Here is a 16,263-nt window from a genome sequence, read left to right as displayed (position 1 = left end):
ATCCATCCAACCTTCTTCCAAAAGGCAGGTTGCGGGCTAGAGCCAGGTTCCTTTACTGTAGAACTTCAGGCCTCCTGCCCTGTATTGCAGAAATAATCTAAAACCATCAGGGTAGTGTAAGCAAATCGAAAGGAAATGTGGGACCACTAGAAGAAAAATACCTCCCCTGGCGCCTGCCTGGCACCAGCTGTGCTGCAGTCTCTGGGGTAGAAAAAAACGTGCCTCCGCAGCTGCCCTGGGGCTTGCAGCCAGCTGGCAGACAGAGGCGGCGGGGCACCTAGGGAGGGGCAGTTCCGCAGCGGCAGGCCGGGGCGTGGCCACGCCAGCAGCAGGCCGGGGCCGCTGTCGTAGGCCCGCCCGCTGGAGGGGGTTGTCCCGGTACTTGAAGGAGGGGGAAGTGGGCGGCGGTCCCTTTAAGATGACGAGCGAGTGGCGTTCTGCCCTGCGGGCGGTTACTATGGTTACAGCGCCGGACGTAGGACGCTGTGGCAGGAGCCGGAGGGACGGGCGCCGAAACCCCCTCCGCTTTGCCCAGAGGCGGCCCCGGGCGGTGGCCGGAACGCCGGGGACTGAGCAGGGGGGCCCTGGCTTCCCGCTGGGTGGTGGGCGGCCGAGCCAGCGTGGAGGGGAGGCCGGAGCGTCGTGCTGCCCGGCCAGCCGTGCTGGGGGCTGCTGCATGCTGAGCGCGCCCGCCAGAGAGGCGCGGGCGCAGCTGTTCCTAGGCGTCCCGTCATAATTTTCCTTCCCGCTTTGTTGTGGGTGCGGGAGGACGGAGAATCCAGTGGCGATACAGTCGCCTCAGGTGTCGTGGCTGAATTGCCATCTCCTTTCAGAGAAGTTTTCTAGCTTGGAGAAATTAGTCTCCGGAATCTCCACACCCCGCTAGCTGTAACAGAACCGCAGGAGGTTTGTAACTGTGTTCCGTCCACCACCATCGTTTTAACTAATATAATTTTACACTTGCTTTAACCAAATACCCATGGGGGTTTAATGAGTGGGTTTTTAATCCCCCCCTACCGAATCATTCCTACCTAATAGAGTGTGTAATATTACCACCTTACAGAATCAGGGATACTAAGCCATGAAGATTTAACCACAAAACAATGGAGTCATGATTCTAGACAACCACATTGTTCCGTGGTTTTCACATAATCTTTTGGGGTCACAAATATGTGGTGGCATTACCTTATTTCCATAAACTGTCATGTTGTCTGTTATAGATATCAGGTTAATCTGTAACCCATTATTTTCCCAAAGAGTATTGGAATCTAGTGCGTTCCTGCCACCCTCATTTCCCTAGAACAGTGGCTCTCACCCTTTCCACATACTGTATCCCTTTCAAGTACTCCTTTTCTTTTTGCGAATACAGACTAACACGGCTGTTACTCTGAAACCTGAGATTTGTCTTGTATATCCCAAGTTACGCTTCACTTTAAAACTACCTGGTTACACAATCAGATATAAAAATACAAAAGTGTCACAGCACACTGTTATTAAAAAAATGCTGACTTATTTTTACCATGTAATTATAAAATAAATTAATTGGAATATAAATATTTACTTACATTTCAGTGTATAGTATATAGAGCAGTATAAACAAGTAATTGTATGAAATTTTAGTTTGTGCTGACTTCGCTAGTGCTTCTTATGTAGCCTGTTTGAAAGCTAGGCAAATATCTAGGTGAGTTGATGTACCCATGGAAGACCTATATGTATCCCAGGGCATCCCTGGTTGAGAACCACTGCCCTAGAAGCTCATAAAATATCTAACACTTTTACTTGGAATACTTTTAGGAAATTGTTGCCATTACCATACAGCAATAAAACTTTAAAAATATTATTTGGGGGGCAATGAGGGAGGAGAAATCAGATTTTTATCATGTTTGCTTTTTATGTTTTCTTTTCAGTTAAATGAGTTCAGATTTTGAAAACTAAACCTCTGATGTAAAAAATAGGCAAAAGAAGCTAAAGCCTTTTGTTCAGAAAAACATAGCTTTGAGGCAATTCAGTGGCAATGGCTAAAGATAAGAAGAAAGATGGCAAAAAAACAGAAAAGTTGGCACCTGCCCCTCCTCCCGCACCTGAGACTTCATTTGAAGGTATTTCTTCAGTTCAGCCATCATATGTCCAGACATCATTGAATCAAGCGGAGGAAGCACAAGCAAGCCCTTTAGAATCCAAAGAAGAATCAAAAGAGGTGGAAGAACCTCTGATCCAAGAAGCAGCTCAGTATTATGAGGAGCCTATTCTCACTCAACTTATTGTAGAAAAGTATGTTTAAAAACATGTCAGTTTAGTTAAAAACACATCCACTAGCTGAGGATTTACGATTTAAGTACCTGTGGTGTGCTTGGTATTATACAAAACATACTCATGGACACGGCTCCTGCCTTGTGGAGTTTACAGTCTAAAAGGCAGATAGACATCAGACACAAATGCACTTGCAAGACAAAGGGTAGCGGTAACTTAGGATGTATGTGTATGCACAAAGTCGCCTGCTCCATTTAAGACCCACTGTGTGGTAGAACACCAGCAGACTGGCTGTGCAAGGGGTGTTGGCATAAATTACTGAAAAGGGAGTGCCCATGGGGATTGGTCCACATGATTATAGTTCAAGTGGCCTTAATACCCCATAATAGCAGTGCTCATCATGGATGGAGAGCTGTATTGCAGCTCTGTGCCCTGGCTGTAGAATCTTGCTTCCCCATCTCATTCACACTTCACTTGCATAAAGCCTGATTCCTCTTGCTTTATTTGGGTAAAATGAATTTCACTGTAAGTGTACATGCAGTTTTCTATATAAAGTGAATACACTAGTGTAATTACATAATATTTGGTGCTGCTTAACATTTAGGGTGCGGTGCATAATGTGCATGGGGGTGCCCACTTCCTGCCAGTACTTTGGTCATGAAAGGGGAGCAAGCCTGATGTTCCACCCAGTAGCAAGATACAGTATATGCTTTCACCCCACCTATTCCAGAATGGGAGCTAACAGGTGCTAACAATGTAATTTGGCTTTTGTCGGAAAATACTGGTAATAGTTATCATTTTTTAACTTCTGTTGTTTCTGGCTTACTTGTAGTGATTTGATTATTTCATCGTTAGTTTGTTTTCTTTGTAGCTATGAAGGAGAAAAAGTCCATGGATTATATGATGGAGAAGGTATAGCGCATTTTCAGGGAGGAAATACATACAGAGTGAGTAGATCAGCATTCTGTTTATGGGTACATCTGTGGCAAGGCACTAAGGGTACGACTTTGCAGCCTGTGGTAGCAAGGCTCCAAGCCTGGGTCAACAGACTTGGGCTTGCGGGGTTTGTGCTACAGCACTAAAAGTAGCTGCGTAGACGTTGCAGCTCAGGCCCTGAAGCCTCGGGAGGGGGAGTTTCATGGGCTGCAGTGCCTGAGTTCCAGCCTGAGCTACAAGGTCTACACAGCTATTTTTAGTGTGGAAGCACAAGCCCTGTGAGCTTGAGTCTGTTGACCCAGGATTGGAGGCTTGCTGCTGCTTGCTGTGTAAATGTATCCAAAATGTAATGGGACAAATTCTTCCCCTGGAAGAGGACATACTGCTACTCCCTTTGACTTCATTGGGAACCGCACAGCTAAAATTTATGTGTATTGAATAGTGGATTCCGTAGTTTCTAAGGGCTGCAGACATTCAAAACTTAGTTCTTTTAATGCTGATAGTTAGAGGGGTTTTAATTAAAACATGTTACTTCTCCTCAAACTACTTAATAGCTATAGACGTAAGTTGTGATACCGGAATAAAAACAATAGTATGTGTATTATTTTGAAGGGCATGTTTTCCGAAGGACTCATGCATGGACACGGGACTTATGCATGGGCTGATGGAGTGAAGTATGAGGTAAAGTGCAAAGTAAATAATTTTAAAGTATCATGCAGCTAATTACATCTATACATGCAATTTATAGGAAAGCATGTAGGTTAGATGATTGCAGGTGGCAACAGAGGCTGTGTATTAAATTTAAAGAACACCCAAAATGTAACTAGAGTTAGTTTGTGTTTTTCTTGTTTGTGCACTGTGAACAGGTGCCTTTCCCAGCTTGCTCTACAAACACAGGGCATGCACTGTAAAGTCCAAACTTGCCTCCTTCCTGTGGTTTGGCTTTTTTTTAAAAAAAATCAACAATAAGATAACATACGGTGCAACTCAGAACTTCTCCTTGGGCCTGGCTGCTCTGAGGGCCCCTCCTTTAGGACAGCTCAGCCCACACCCTAGATACCCTAGATACTCTCTCCTGCAAACGTAACGAGTACTGCTGTCTCACTTGAGCGAGTAATCAATTTATAATTTAATCTCTTAGGGGAACTTTGTAAAGAATGTTCAGATGTATAATGGCCATTACAAATGGCCTGATGGCAGCATGTATGAAGGAGAGGTGAAGAATGGAGTCAGGCATGGCTTTGGCATGTACAAGTGTGGCACCCATCCAGTTTCATACATTGGCCAATGGTGTGAAGGCAAAAGACATGGAAAGGTAAATAAGAAAAGCACTGATGAAAGTATCATCTGGACCAGTGGCATCTAAGATGAAAGTCAATACAGAGGGCTAGCACAGGGCTTCTGCATCACTTATGTGGGGAACTTAAGTGGAACTCAATTGGTACATAAGCCTTGAATTATCCTAATGAAATATCTCTGATGGAGCATATGTTAATTAAAATTAGTGGTCCTGGTGGTGCAAGGCCTTCTTTTGTATTAAAAGGGATAATTTGTGGCAACACCCCAACTTTCTGCTTTAATATTAACTAGTAAATATATATGTTACCTGCCCTTTTAGGAATCTCTAATTAGATGGTCACCAAGCTGATCAAGAGGTGAAGAACCAGAGGCTGTTTCCTAAATAGTGGCAATAATGGCACAAAATACTTTGCTGAAAGAGCAGTTAGCTAAATCCTGCTCCTTAAATGTGCTGAAGATAATAGCTTAAGTATGCTAATAATAATTATGACAATAGCTAAGTCTTTAGTCTAAGTACTGTGGGATTAGCATGCAGGCCTAAATTTTCAAAAAAGCTAGTGATTTTGTGTGTCCAACTTCAGATACCTTAAATTGGCCTTATTGTAAGAGGTGAAAATCAGCACTTTCTGAAAATCAGGCCTTTTTAAGATGTTTCAAGTTGGGCACCAATAAGTTGAGGTACCCAAAATCACTAGTCACTTCTGAAAATTTAGGCCCTTGCGCGTCATCTCTAAGGGGCACTTGAATAGCAGAGACTGCTCTAGCTGTTTATGAACAGGCCAATCTGGATGCTCACTTCTGTATGGCTGTGGAGTTTTTGGTCTATCATAATCATACTTCTTGAGGGTGTTACAACAATGTATTAGTGGATGTTTGTACAGAGTTTGAAATATGTAAAGCTCTATAAGGACTACATTTTATTATTTATTTATTATCCAACCTTCCAGAATGTTGTCCCTGTTTCTGCTCAGTCATGAGCAATGAGAATCTTTGAGTATCAGATGTGCCTCAGAATCCTTTATGACATTTGTCATGTTGCCTCATTTGAAGCACGTCTGTAACAGGTACAAAGGATTCTGGGGTACATTTGAGATCTGTTATTAAAAGTACCTATTGCAGATAACTGAGCAGACCAGAAACACCATAATGGAGGAAGAAATGACACTGATAGAACTGTCCAGAGAAAGAAAACAGAACAATTAAGGCAGCATCCCAGTTGTGTCCTTTGCCTTCTGAAGGATGCCATTGCAGAGCTGGCTCTAGAAGTTAATGTGGAACTCTGGATGAGTCAGAGTATAGCTGCTCTCTCTGTCTGCTTACTGTAGTTAATAGATTCTGAGGTCAGAAGGGACCACAGTGATCATTTAGTCTGACCTCCTGCATAACACGGGCCATAGGACTTCATTCAAAACTCAAAACGCTTTAGTGGCACTGATGAATGATCTCCTCCTGTCAGTGGACAGAGGACAGATGTCCATTCTCATCCTCCTGGGCCTGTCTGCAATAGTCAACAGACAATGAGGTACTGCTGTCTCACGTGAGAGAGGTTGCAGGGGCCAAGGATAATGTTCTGATATGGTTTGAGTTCTCCCTGGAGGACTCAAACCGTGTAGTGATGGGGAAACTGCACCTCCAGCCACTAGTCCTCTTGGTTGTGGAGTCCCAGAAGGATATTTTCTCTCTCTACAGTCCTTTTCAACATCTACATGCAATCACTAGGTGAAGTGGTCAGATATCAGGAACTCAGGTGCCAGCAATATCTAGATGACACACAGCTCTACCTATTCTTCACCACATACAACTACACCACTACCACCAAGATGGCCTTCAACTCATGAAGAACAGCCAGCTGAAGCTGAACCCAAGCAAGACAAGTGATGCTGGTGGGTAGAGGAAAGCATTTGGAAGAGCCCGTAGCCATGGTGTAATCTCTTTTGGTTGAAGATACACACCCACAAATAGTCAATTTGGTCTGTAGTCTAGGAATACTCTTGGGTTACTTGCTGATGCTGCACTCTCACATAGTAGCATCTACAAGTAATGCTTTCTGTTATCTCCAGTTGGCTAGGAGACTGGCAGATGATGATCTGACCTCTGTTATTCATGCCTTACTCGCTTCTCGGCTGGACTACAGCAGTGTGACAAACCTGGGCATGAAGTTTTCAGCACATAGGAACTCCAACTAGTGCAGAACCGTACAGAGTGTCTCCTCCACAACATAGGTCACTGCAAGCACATCAGACCTGTCCTTCACTTTCTATGCTGGCTTCCTACAGAATTTTGAATTAAGTTCAAGGTCTTGGTCCTTATCTTGAAGGCGCTCCATGGCCTGGGCCCAAGATATTTAAACAATGCCTAAAGCTCTGGGATGCAGACCATAGTCTCTTCGAGCACAGTGGAACTCTTTGAGTAAGAGTAGAGCTTGTCTGTGTGGGAGACAGAACTTTCTTGGTAGCTGTGGAATGAACTCCCCCAGGAACTAAGGATCATCGTTTTGCTCCAAGCAAAACCTTTGACCTTGCCTTCTCTAACATAAATCATAGTAACACATGTTTAAAAAAAACAAAACCCTACCAAAACAAAACGCTTCACTGCAAATGCTTTTCCAGGTGGGGAGAGGAGGCGAGAACAAACACATAACCAATGTTATTCATATCACTTGATGTGTTACTGAAAGCTGCTCTATGGTGATAAGGGCAGTATAAGAACCTACAGTATATAGAATAGAATAGATTGGTGAAAGCATTTCCAAAGGGTTTGAGGACACTTGCCATTGTTTGGCTAAATGTAATTTTTAACATTTTTGAACATCTGAATGCTTGGTCTCTCTTAGCATGTAGCTAATGTTGGTGAAAATAACAGGATTTAATTTTTTTATATTTTAGACTCTCAGTTGCTTTTAACATAAATTGAGTCTTTTTTTCTTAGCGACTATGGAGAGAATGTTGGAATACAAGTGGTAATTGGTATATTTGGCATATACAGGGGTGAAGACAACTTTTTATGGCAGGGGAGGGGTTAGAATTAAAAAATAATAAAATTATAGCTCTTGAATATCACTTTGGGTAGTTTTGTACCATAACTAAATGTGTCCACTTTTAATAAAGAGAGGGAAAACAAGCTTCTTATTTCAAACTCTGCTTTTTCTTTCTTAATCCAATCCCTAAATTTTGGGGTGAGCTGAAGCCCACCCGAGTTCCCACTTGTCTACGTCCATGGTATATAATGTTATGTGAAAGCATTCATGTGAATATTTAGGTATTGATTAATTAAACCGCTCATACTCTTTGTTTCAGGGTACCATTTATTATAATCAGGAAGGTACTTCCTGGTATGAAGGTGACTGGGTAAACAACATCAGAGCTGGCTGGGGGATAAGATGGTAGGTATAACATGTTTGTTCAGCACATCTTTAGAATTAATTTATTTTTATTTGGCACACAGTCTAATCCTTTGTTCCATGTACTGGGCTGATTCTCTACTGCCTTGCAGTTTGTGTAGTCATTCAGAGATATACAAAAAGGTGAAAATGCTACCAACTCAGAATGGTAGAATTTTATATTTCTCTTGCCCTTCTTTGCACAGGAGTAAATGATTATATAAAGTGCAAGAACAGTGAAGAACCAGGCCTAGTATATGGCTTTAATTTTTACTTGGGTAAACCTTTTTCTTCTTTGTTCCTACAAAGAAAACAATTAAAGATAAAACAATCAAAGACTGGCAGCAGTAAACTGAAACATCTTTTTAAAAGAATTCTTTTTGATTGCCTGGTAACACCCACTGCCCTTCCTCCCAACGCCCCCTCATCACAAACAAATAAATTCTTTTGTGGGATTGTGCATGAGAGAGTGTTTTGGTTGATTGTTTATGGCATGCTCTCCTCAGACAAATTTTAGAATGACTTGAGATTTTCGGTAATATCTTCTGAGGTTTGACAGATTGTGAAATCTTCATGCACTGACGTCAGACTTCACACAAATGCTGATGTGGATAAATTGATAATTGGGGGAGTTAATCAGCAATGTTTACATTTTTTACATCTGTACTCTGTTAGCTGATCCAGAGCACAGACTTCTAAACCTACTGGACACCTTCTCCAGTTATAGACAGCGAGTTAGCTTTCGCAAGACATGCCAACAAAGCAAGATGTCAGTCCCTATTTTTGTGTGTGTTGGAGTCTGACTTCAAAAGATACACACTGAGTCCAGTTTTCAAAGTCTGCTAAGCCAGCTTCCCTGAAGTTTTTCTTGTCCCCTGAGACCTTTAAATTATTGGCGTCCTAATGTATTATCATTGATATTTATTATTAAGTGTAGTCAACTGGGAATGTTTTCCTTTAGGTAGTATATGTTGCAATCATAAACAAAGGAAAAATCAGAATGTAGTAGTGTCAACACTGAAAATCTATCCCAGTATTACTGGTTTCAGAGTAGCAGCCGTGTTAGTCTGTATTCGCAAAAAGAACAGGAGGACTTGTGGCACCTTAGAGACTAACAAATTTATTTGAGCATAAGCTTTCATGAGCTACAGCTCACTTCATCGGATGCATTCAGCAGAAAAATGCATCTGCATGCATCCGATGAAGTGAGCTGTAGCTCACGAAAGCTTATGCTCAAATAAATTTGTTAGTCTCTAAGGTGCCACAAGTCCTCCTGTTCTTTTTCCCAGTATTACTCTTTTTTCCCCAGCAACAACATGTAACTCTCGTTATCAGATGGTGGATTTAGGCACCTCACTGCCATTGTACCTTTGAAAATCTTGTCCATTATTGTTTGTGTATATGATAGCTGAGTAGTTAACTTCCTGATTCATTTGGTTTCTTGTAGTTATAAATCTGGAAATATCTATGAAGGTCAATGGGAAGAAAATGTGCGCCAGGGGGAAGGCAGGATGCGGTGGCTGACGACGAACCAGGAGTATACTGGGCAGTGGGTAAATGGCATACAGGTACTACACCACTTTAATTCAATACCTGACTCTCACACTGGTACGATTTAGCTGCATTGATTCATACAGAAGTAAAGAAGCTCAGTATGATTCTGCTAATTGTAGATACAGGAGTGTTTTACTCATAAATTGCTTTTCATGTTATTAGTTATAACTAGCAAAAGTCCAATATTAAACCAAGCTGCTGACTTGTTTTTATGAAAAGGTAACTTAATTTTACACACCAACCAAAAGAAAATATAAACCCTTCCCATAATAAAAATCAAATCTTTTTGGCTGCAGGATATTTAGAAAGAGGCTTTAAAGTGAAAGCTTAGGGTTGGTGTAAGAGGAGGGCCTTACCCAATCCAGCACTGGACTCTGCCACTACCTCAGTTCCCCCTTCTTGGGCTTCCCTAAAACTGCACCCAGCCATTCAGAAGTCAGATAACACCTCTTCCTGGGGTCTGGTTTATTAAAACAACATCATAAAATATCAACTTAAATCAAAACAAATCATTTCCCTGACTGTACATTTCCTTAGGCTGGACTCAACTGTTCTTTCTCAAAACCCAGCTTCTGCTGCCTGATGTTTCCTCAAATCTCTTCCTTGGGAGACTTCTGCTCCTGCCTCTCCTGCTGGTGTGGAGTGCCCCCTTCAAAGTCCTTTCCCCAGACCCTGGATCCCTTTCAGGAGTCTTCATACTCTCTGCAGGTCTCCCTCCCTTCCTGAACTGAGCTGAACTGAAACTCCCTTTTATCAGTCTTAAAGCCTATTATGATGGGGAGGCAGCTGGCAAGGTGGGTCTGAGCCTAACTCTCTTACAGGGCCAGTCTACCCAGTGATATCCCCCCCCCCCCGTTAATTATATAGAAACAGGTTTTATATTTCATATAAACTTCAGTGAAAATAAAATTGTTTACATATATAGGTCATTTGTATAGCTGATTTTATTTATGCTAATGTAGACCTCAACTAATTCTTAAAATACTGAATTTATATACTAAGCTATAAGACTGTTAAAAGTGAAAATATCACCTAGTCTAAGCAGTGACCTGAAGATCTAACTCTCCAGTGTCCCCTCCTGTGAAAGAACCCATGGAAGTAGGCTGGGGTTGGTGTAAAACTCCATTAGATTCCCCTCACCGAGTGTTCCCCCATCATTCTGTTGGGGTGAGCATGGGGGTGAGCTGCTTCCTTTTCACCCGCACATAAAATGAGCAGGGAGTTTGGCCTCCAGAGCAGCGCAGGTCTCCTAAGAACTGGTTCTGGGACCCTGCCCTGGCTGCTTGGCAGGGCACACAGACTAGGGAATGGTGTCTCTAAACTGTGGCCCATTTTCTGTAGGAGACCAGGATGTGTTGAATTAGTTCATCCTGAGTGCTGCTACCATGCCTCCTGGTGGACTTTGTGCCCTGAGTTGCCTGGTAGGAGCTAAGGTAACCTGGGGCTAAATCAAGCCCATTTAGTTGAATTAGCAACAGTCACCCTAAAACAAAACAAAACAAAAAAAAGTCTAGGTAGTTCCATTCCTTTGTATGAATTTAGATCTGCACCAATAGTAGCTCTTTGGAAAGTTCTTGTAATGGCTTGTCTTTTTTCAGCATGGCTATGGTACTCACACCTGGTTTCTGAAGAGAATACCTGGGTCTCAGTATCCTTTGAGGAATGAATATGTAGGAGATTTTGTAAATGGGGATCGTCATGGACGTGGAAGGTTCTTCTATGCCAGTGGAGCAATGTATGATGGAGAATGGGTTTGCAATAAAAAACATGGCCTTGTGAGTATCAACAAGTGATGGAAGAAAAAGATAAAAATGCAATTAGGTCTCAGTCTGCTCTGTATAGCAAATGTCTAGGTTTCTGTAAGGAAAACCATGTTTTCTGTAAGGAAAACCATGTTTTCCTTAGTGTATTGGAATGCACACATTGATGTCCATGCCCAATGAAGTTGATAGGAGCCCTTCCACTGACCTCACTGGACACTGGATAAGTTCCAAGTGGAGGAGCATGGCTTGTATATGGTGAAATGTATTTTAACATAAAGCTTTTCAGTGTAATAGGTGTCTCTGACATTATCAGCCTTTTGGCTGATAAATGACCATTGCCTTCTGTTGGCCTTCTGGCTAAGGTCACTTTTAATGTCTGATGCACCTTCTCACAGGGGACTCCAAACTGCCTGTGCACAGGGGTGGACTCCAGCTAATAGGAGGAAAGGGAAAAAATCTGGGGACAGACTGTTAAAGTACGTTGAAAAGCTGCAAACAATTTTAAGCATAGTGAAAAGATCCTTATTCCTCAGATGTTTCAGAGTAAAACATTTAGCACTTATATAGCACAGCAGCAGATTTTCATTGGTTGATCTCAAAGTACTTTACACATGCAGATAAGTATCATCCTTCGCTTTGCACTATCTCATATATTGCAGTTTAAACCTGATTTAGATCAGAAGGAAATCCAAGTGCTTGCAAACATATTTCTTTTCTAATGATCTTTTACTAAATGTGCAGATTTATATCAAAATGAAACAAAAGAGCCTCTCTTTTCCCACCCTCCCCCCAGGGGAGATTCGTCTTCAAGAATGGGCGTATTTTTGAAGGAGAGTTTATAAATGATCAAATAGCAGAGTACCCAGCTTTTCAAGTGGATGCAATGAATATGCAGGATCTGAGTGGCATTCGTACACAAAGTCCCTTTGGCACTGGTGAGCAATTTGAAGTGATGGTGAAGAAAGTAGATAATTTCTAGTCGGATAGTTCACATTTTATAAAAGTTACACATTTATTGTGTGAGACTGTTCTGTATTCACGGAAGAGTCATACACATTTCTCTGTGAAGGCTCATTGATAGATACATGAGAAATTTTAATTACTAACACAAGGTTTCACAGGAAATTGCAGTTTTAAATCGTAATGTGTTCATAAAAGAATTAAAATTTAACATCATAAATGACAATTGATTTCCTGTTGGTTTAGTTTCTCTAAGTTCCTTTGTACCAGCCCAGACAGCGGTGACAGGAAAAAGCAAAGTTCTTATGTTATCGTTCCTCCTATAACAGTGCTACTTGGCTGGCTGCTCAGTTAAGAAATAGAAAAGTAAGGGCTTGTCTGTTCTTTATGGTCACTGCAGCAGCACAGCTATGGCTCTGTAGCTATGCCGCTGTAGCTCTGTCACGTACATGCTTCCTACAAGGCTGGTAGGGGTTTTTCTGTTGCTGTAGGGAATCCGTCTCCTCGACTGTCAGTAGCTAGGTTTGTAAAAGCATTCTTCCATTGACTTAGCCGTGTCTACACCAGAGCTTAGCATAGCTGTAGCACTTAGAGGTGTGAATTTTTCATGTACACCAGAATTTTAAGTGTAGACCAGGCCTAAGGCTCCCACTATGTTCTGGACCTTGCAATGCCTAGATAGAGAATGATGCAACACACATGCATAAGACTGGGGGGGGGGGAAATCCTGAGGTGTGGCCAAACTGCATAGGGCAAAGGTCAGTATGTGTGTGCAAAGGTGATTTAAAGATCATCTTTGCACTGTCCTGATTTGGCAGCCGCTGTGTATGTATGGATCCCCTTCAGATAAATTTGTATTTTTTGAGTCTATGCCTATATTCTCTCAGTGATATGGGAGTGTAAACAGTGTTTTGTTTTTCATAGCGTTTTGCAGTTCCCTTTTAATAGTTTTCTAAAATACGATTTCCTAACAAAGATTTTTTTAACAAGGTCAACTTCTTCCACCCAGCTTACACATGATGTTGTTTAATTATGTATTCCTCTTTACTTCCATGCTTCTTTTTTTGCTCCATATCATGGCATTGGGAAGATTCTTTAAAATGAGTGAGTTCTCATCCAAGCCACATCCTTAATGCGTCTAGATGCATTTGGAAACACTGCAACATGGAAATTTAACAAGACATGATGTTAACATGTTCTGTTGCACTTATGGAAGGTGGATGTGGGTCTTCAATATGTATTATGTTAAGATAATGCTAAACAGTTAAATTTTACCAACTGGGGGTACTATTCTTCTTTTCTTTAAGTCAATGGAACTGGGAACAAGATAATTGAGGATATTATTTTATCTTTGTATATATTTTATTTTTATTTTATTAGCCAAAGATAAATTGTTACTTTTGTTACTTGGTAGAAACCATCAGAATAGTTGATGGCCCAGGAAATACCTCTGTATTGGGATCAAACATTGAACTAGACATATCTTCATTGCTGAACTCGTTTCCAGAGAAAGACAGACAGGAAGAAATGAAACAGGTAAAAGCCTGCACACTGCTGATATTTTTCAGTTTTATTGCTGATATGTTTCACATTATTTACTTTATTTTATTTGTGTGTTCTATACAAGTCTTTTTATTAAGCTATGATCTGAAAGTCTGCAGGCAATAAAAAACAAAACAGAAGCAAATGAACAGAGCAATGCCAAAGAGGTGGTGTTCTGTCTTGTTGAATGTCCCATAAAAGACAATTAAACAGGTCACATTAAATTTACTGAAAAGGCATTCAATATTTCCCTTACAGGACATGGGAGAGGTTAGGTTGGGGCCTTTGTGGTAACAGTCCATAATGGTACCAAAGGAGCATAAAACTCCACATGGTCAGCCATGTTATATCAGATTGACAAATTTGAATATTAAATTTTTGGCTAGGGACTGTCTTTTATTCTGTGTTTGTACAGTGGGACCCTGGTCCATAATTGGGGCTTCTGAAATGCATACAAATAACACAAAGTCCTGTAGCTATCCACAAAACTGGTGCAGTTCAGGCAACAGCAGGGCAGGTTTCCCCACAATTCCCTGACAAAGTCTCTTGTCCCTGACCTGTGGCGGCGAGAGGATAGTTCAGGCTCCATGCCTACCTAGTTTGTAGTCTTTATGGTGCAATTGCCAGAAAGGTTGCCAGATAGTGAGATAACAGTGGTAGGTTTTGGGATGTGGATACTTTTCCACTGGGAAATGGACTAAGAGGATCAAACTCCTTTCTCCATAGGACAGCAAAGGGCAATCCTATGTTAACAACTTCTGGCAGTACTGTCCCTGGCTGGATTTAATAAATACATCAGCTGAGCTGAAGTTATTACTTGTCATGAGATTAAAACTAATGCATGCCATTTACTGTTTTGTGTAGGTAGAATATGCCGTATTGAGACATATTACAGAACTGAGAAGAATCTACAGTTTTTACAGCAGTTTGGGCTGTGATCAATCTCTTGACAACACCTTCCTGATGACTAAACTCCAGTTCTGGAGATTTCTAAAGGATTGCAGGTTTCATCATTACAATATAACCCTTGCTGATATGGACAGGATACTGAATGGTTTGTATGCCTGTAGATTGACTATCAGAAGCATATAATGGTTAGAGTTAGGGACTAGGAGTCTGAGAATTGGGTTCTGTACACAACACTGTGACTGACTTGTTCGGTGCCCCTGGGCAATTTACCTGTTATCTGTGAAATAGGCATAAGAAGATTCACTCGTGCTTTGGGATCCTCAGGCAAAAATAAGCACAAAATAATAACACTCATCAAAACTGTTTTAAAGCGTTATCTTAAAAATCATACTTCTGTCTGAATTATATTCCCTGTTATTGTTACAAGTAACACTTAAGGTGACTATAACTGAAAGAGATTAAAGAGGAAAGAAATCTTATTTTTTCTTTTTTTGTTCAGTTTGTTTACTTCATGTGTTCAACACCAATTTGTGTATCGTATGTGTCACTGTTCTCCTGCATAGCCAGTTAATCAGTCAGCTTCACCTGTTGCTGTTGTGGGTCTTTGTGACAAGTTGCAGAGGCACAACCTGATCCTTGCTACACAAGGGGTTAGCTCTAGCTTTGCTTTCCCTGCCCTATGCTCATGTGCCTATGGGAAGAGCTCTAAGAAGGGTTCCTGAAAAGGCAGAAATCAATGTGGCTTTGCCCATCCAAGTCCAATTTCAGGACCAGGTCCTGAGTGATTTGCCCAAGACTACAGGGGCATTTTGAATTCTCCCCTCCCTCATGACTCTGGTAGGTGATGCCCTGTTGGCTTGCTGACTTGGAAGTAGTGCTACCTCTAGTCTGTTTCTTCTGTGAATGTTGGATCAATGTGGGAGATCATAGGAAGATGAGAGAGGCATACTGGCACACGTGGTGATAAGCTTTTTGTTATTTGTAGATCAAACTGATTCAGTTAGTACTGATAATAGAGATTCTTTTCTTCTATCTTGTTGTTTTAGAAGATAAAACATCACCTGAGGAGGTGCATTCTCCATATGAGACTTTGCTGCTAAGAACATTTTTGACTTACATTATTCATCTAGCGGTCCATATCTATGACAAAGACCACAAGTAAGTGCTTTTACTTAGTTTTAGTGAGAGTTGCCCGAGTTTCAGTGTTTGACTATTATATAATTGCTAGATGGTAGCCAGTCTCAGAATAAGCATGATCAGTCTTATTCTTCCTCTGCCCCCTCTCCTTTTTCTGTCCTTTCTCTCTCTCCTTCCTCTGCTAATGCCCTGTCCACAGCTCCTTGGGGTGAGTGCTTGGATTCAGATCTCAGGAGAAAGTTCTCCCCTCCTTCTTCTGACTTTTTTTTTTTTTTTTTACTAGTATTGAATTATTTTTTTTTTTTTTACTAGTATTGAATTATTTAGGGATGGTACATGGCATGCATACATCAGTTTCAATTGAATAGTGGAGTCTGGCCTTGTGATTTGGCTTCAGTCTGTGGCACTGCCATGCAACCCTCCCCTCAAAAAATAAAATAAAAAAAAATTCCCAGCTTACCTTAAAATTCTTACTCCTAAGGGTGGTGGAGCACAGGCTTCATACAGATACAGTATAAGTTCCAGAATACCATT

The 16,263-nt window shown here is 41.4% G+C and overlaps 1 protein-coding gene across 7 annotated transcripts in view; it reads left to right on the top strand.

Annotated features, from left to right (window-relative positions):
• Window positions 1–474: 474 nt before the first annotated feature.
• The window catches only part of LOC140918229 (radial spoke head 10 homolog B2), a 38,747-nt gene continuing 22,958 nt past the window's right edge, over window positions 475–16,263 (top strand). For 4 of the 7 annotated variants that reach the window (XM_073362145.2, XM_073362144.2, XM_073362141.2 and 1 more), the window contains exons 1-12: window positions 475–906; window positions 1,908–2,271; window positions 3,122–3,197; window positions 3,799–3,867; window positions 4,328–4,501; window positions 7,782–7,867; window positions 9,312–9,432; window positions 11,017–11,193; window positions 11,975–12,116; window positions 13,556–13,677; window positions 14,548–14,737; window positions 15,639–15,750. In XM_073362145.2, the coding sequence (XP_073218246.1) occupies window positions 2,015–2,271; window positions 3,122–3,197; window positions 3,799–3,867; window positions 4,328–4,501; window positions 7,782–7,867; window positions 9,312–9,432; window positions 11,017–11,193; window positions 11,975–12,116; window positions 13,556–13,677; window positions 14,548–14,737; window positions 15,639–15,750 (1,526 nt within the window). In that variant the 5' untranslated portion in view covers window positions 475–906; window positions 1,908–2,014. The remainder of the gene's footprint in view (window positions 907–1,907; window positions 2,272–3,121; window positions 3,198–3,798; window positions 3,868–4,327; window positions 4,502–7,781; window positions 7,868–9,311; window positions 9,433–11,016; window positions 11,194–11,974; window positions 12,117–13,555; window positions 13,678–14,547; window positions 14,738–15,638; window positions 15,751–16,263) is intronic. The other 3 variants (XM_073362149.2, XM_073362147.2, XM_073362148.2) reach the window with 3 other exon arrangements.

The sequence above is a fragment of the Lepidochelys kempii genome, chromosome 10, assembly GCF_965140285.1.
Source record: "Lepidochelys kempii isolate rLepKem1 chromosome 10, rLepKem1.hap1, whole genome shotgun sequence".
Taxonomy (NCBI): Eukaryota; Metazoa; Chordata; order Testudines; family Cheloniidae; genus Lepidochelys; species Lepidochelys kempii.
Note: the sequence above shows the minus strand (reverse complement) of the source record. Positions and strands in the feature narration are given on the sequence as shown.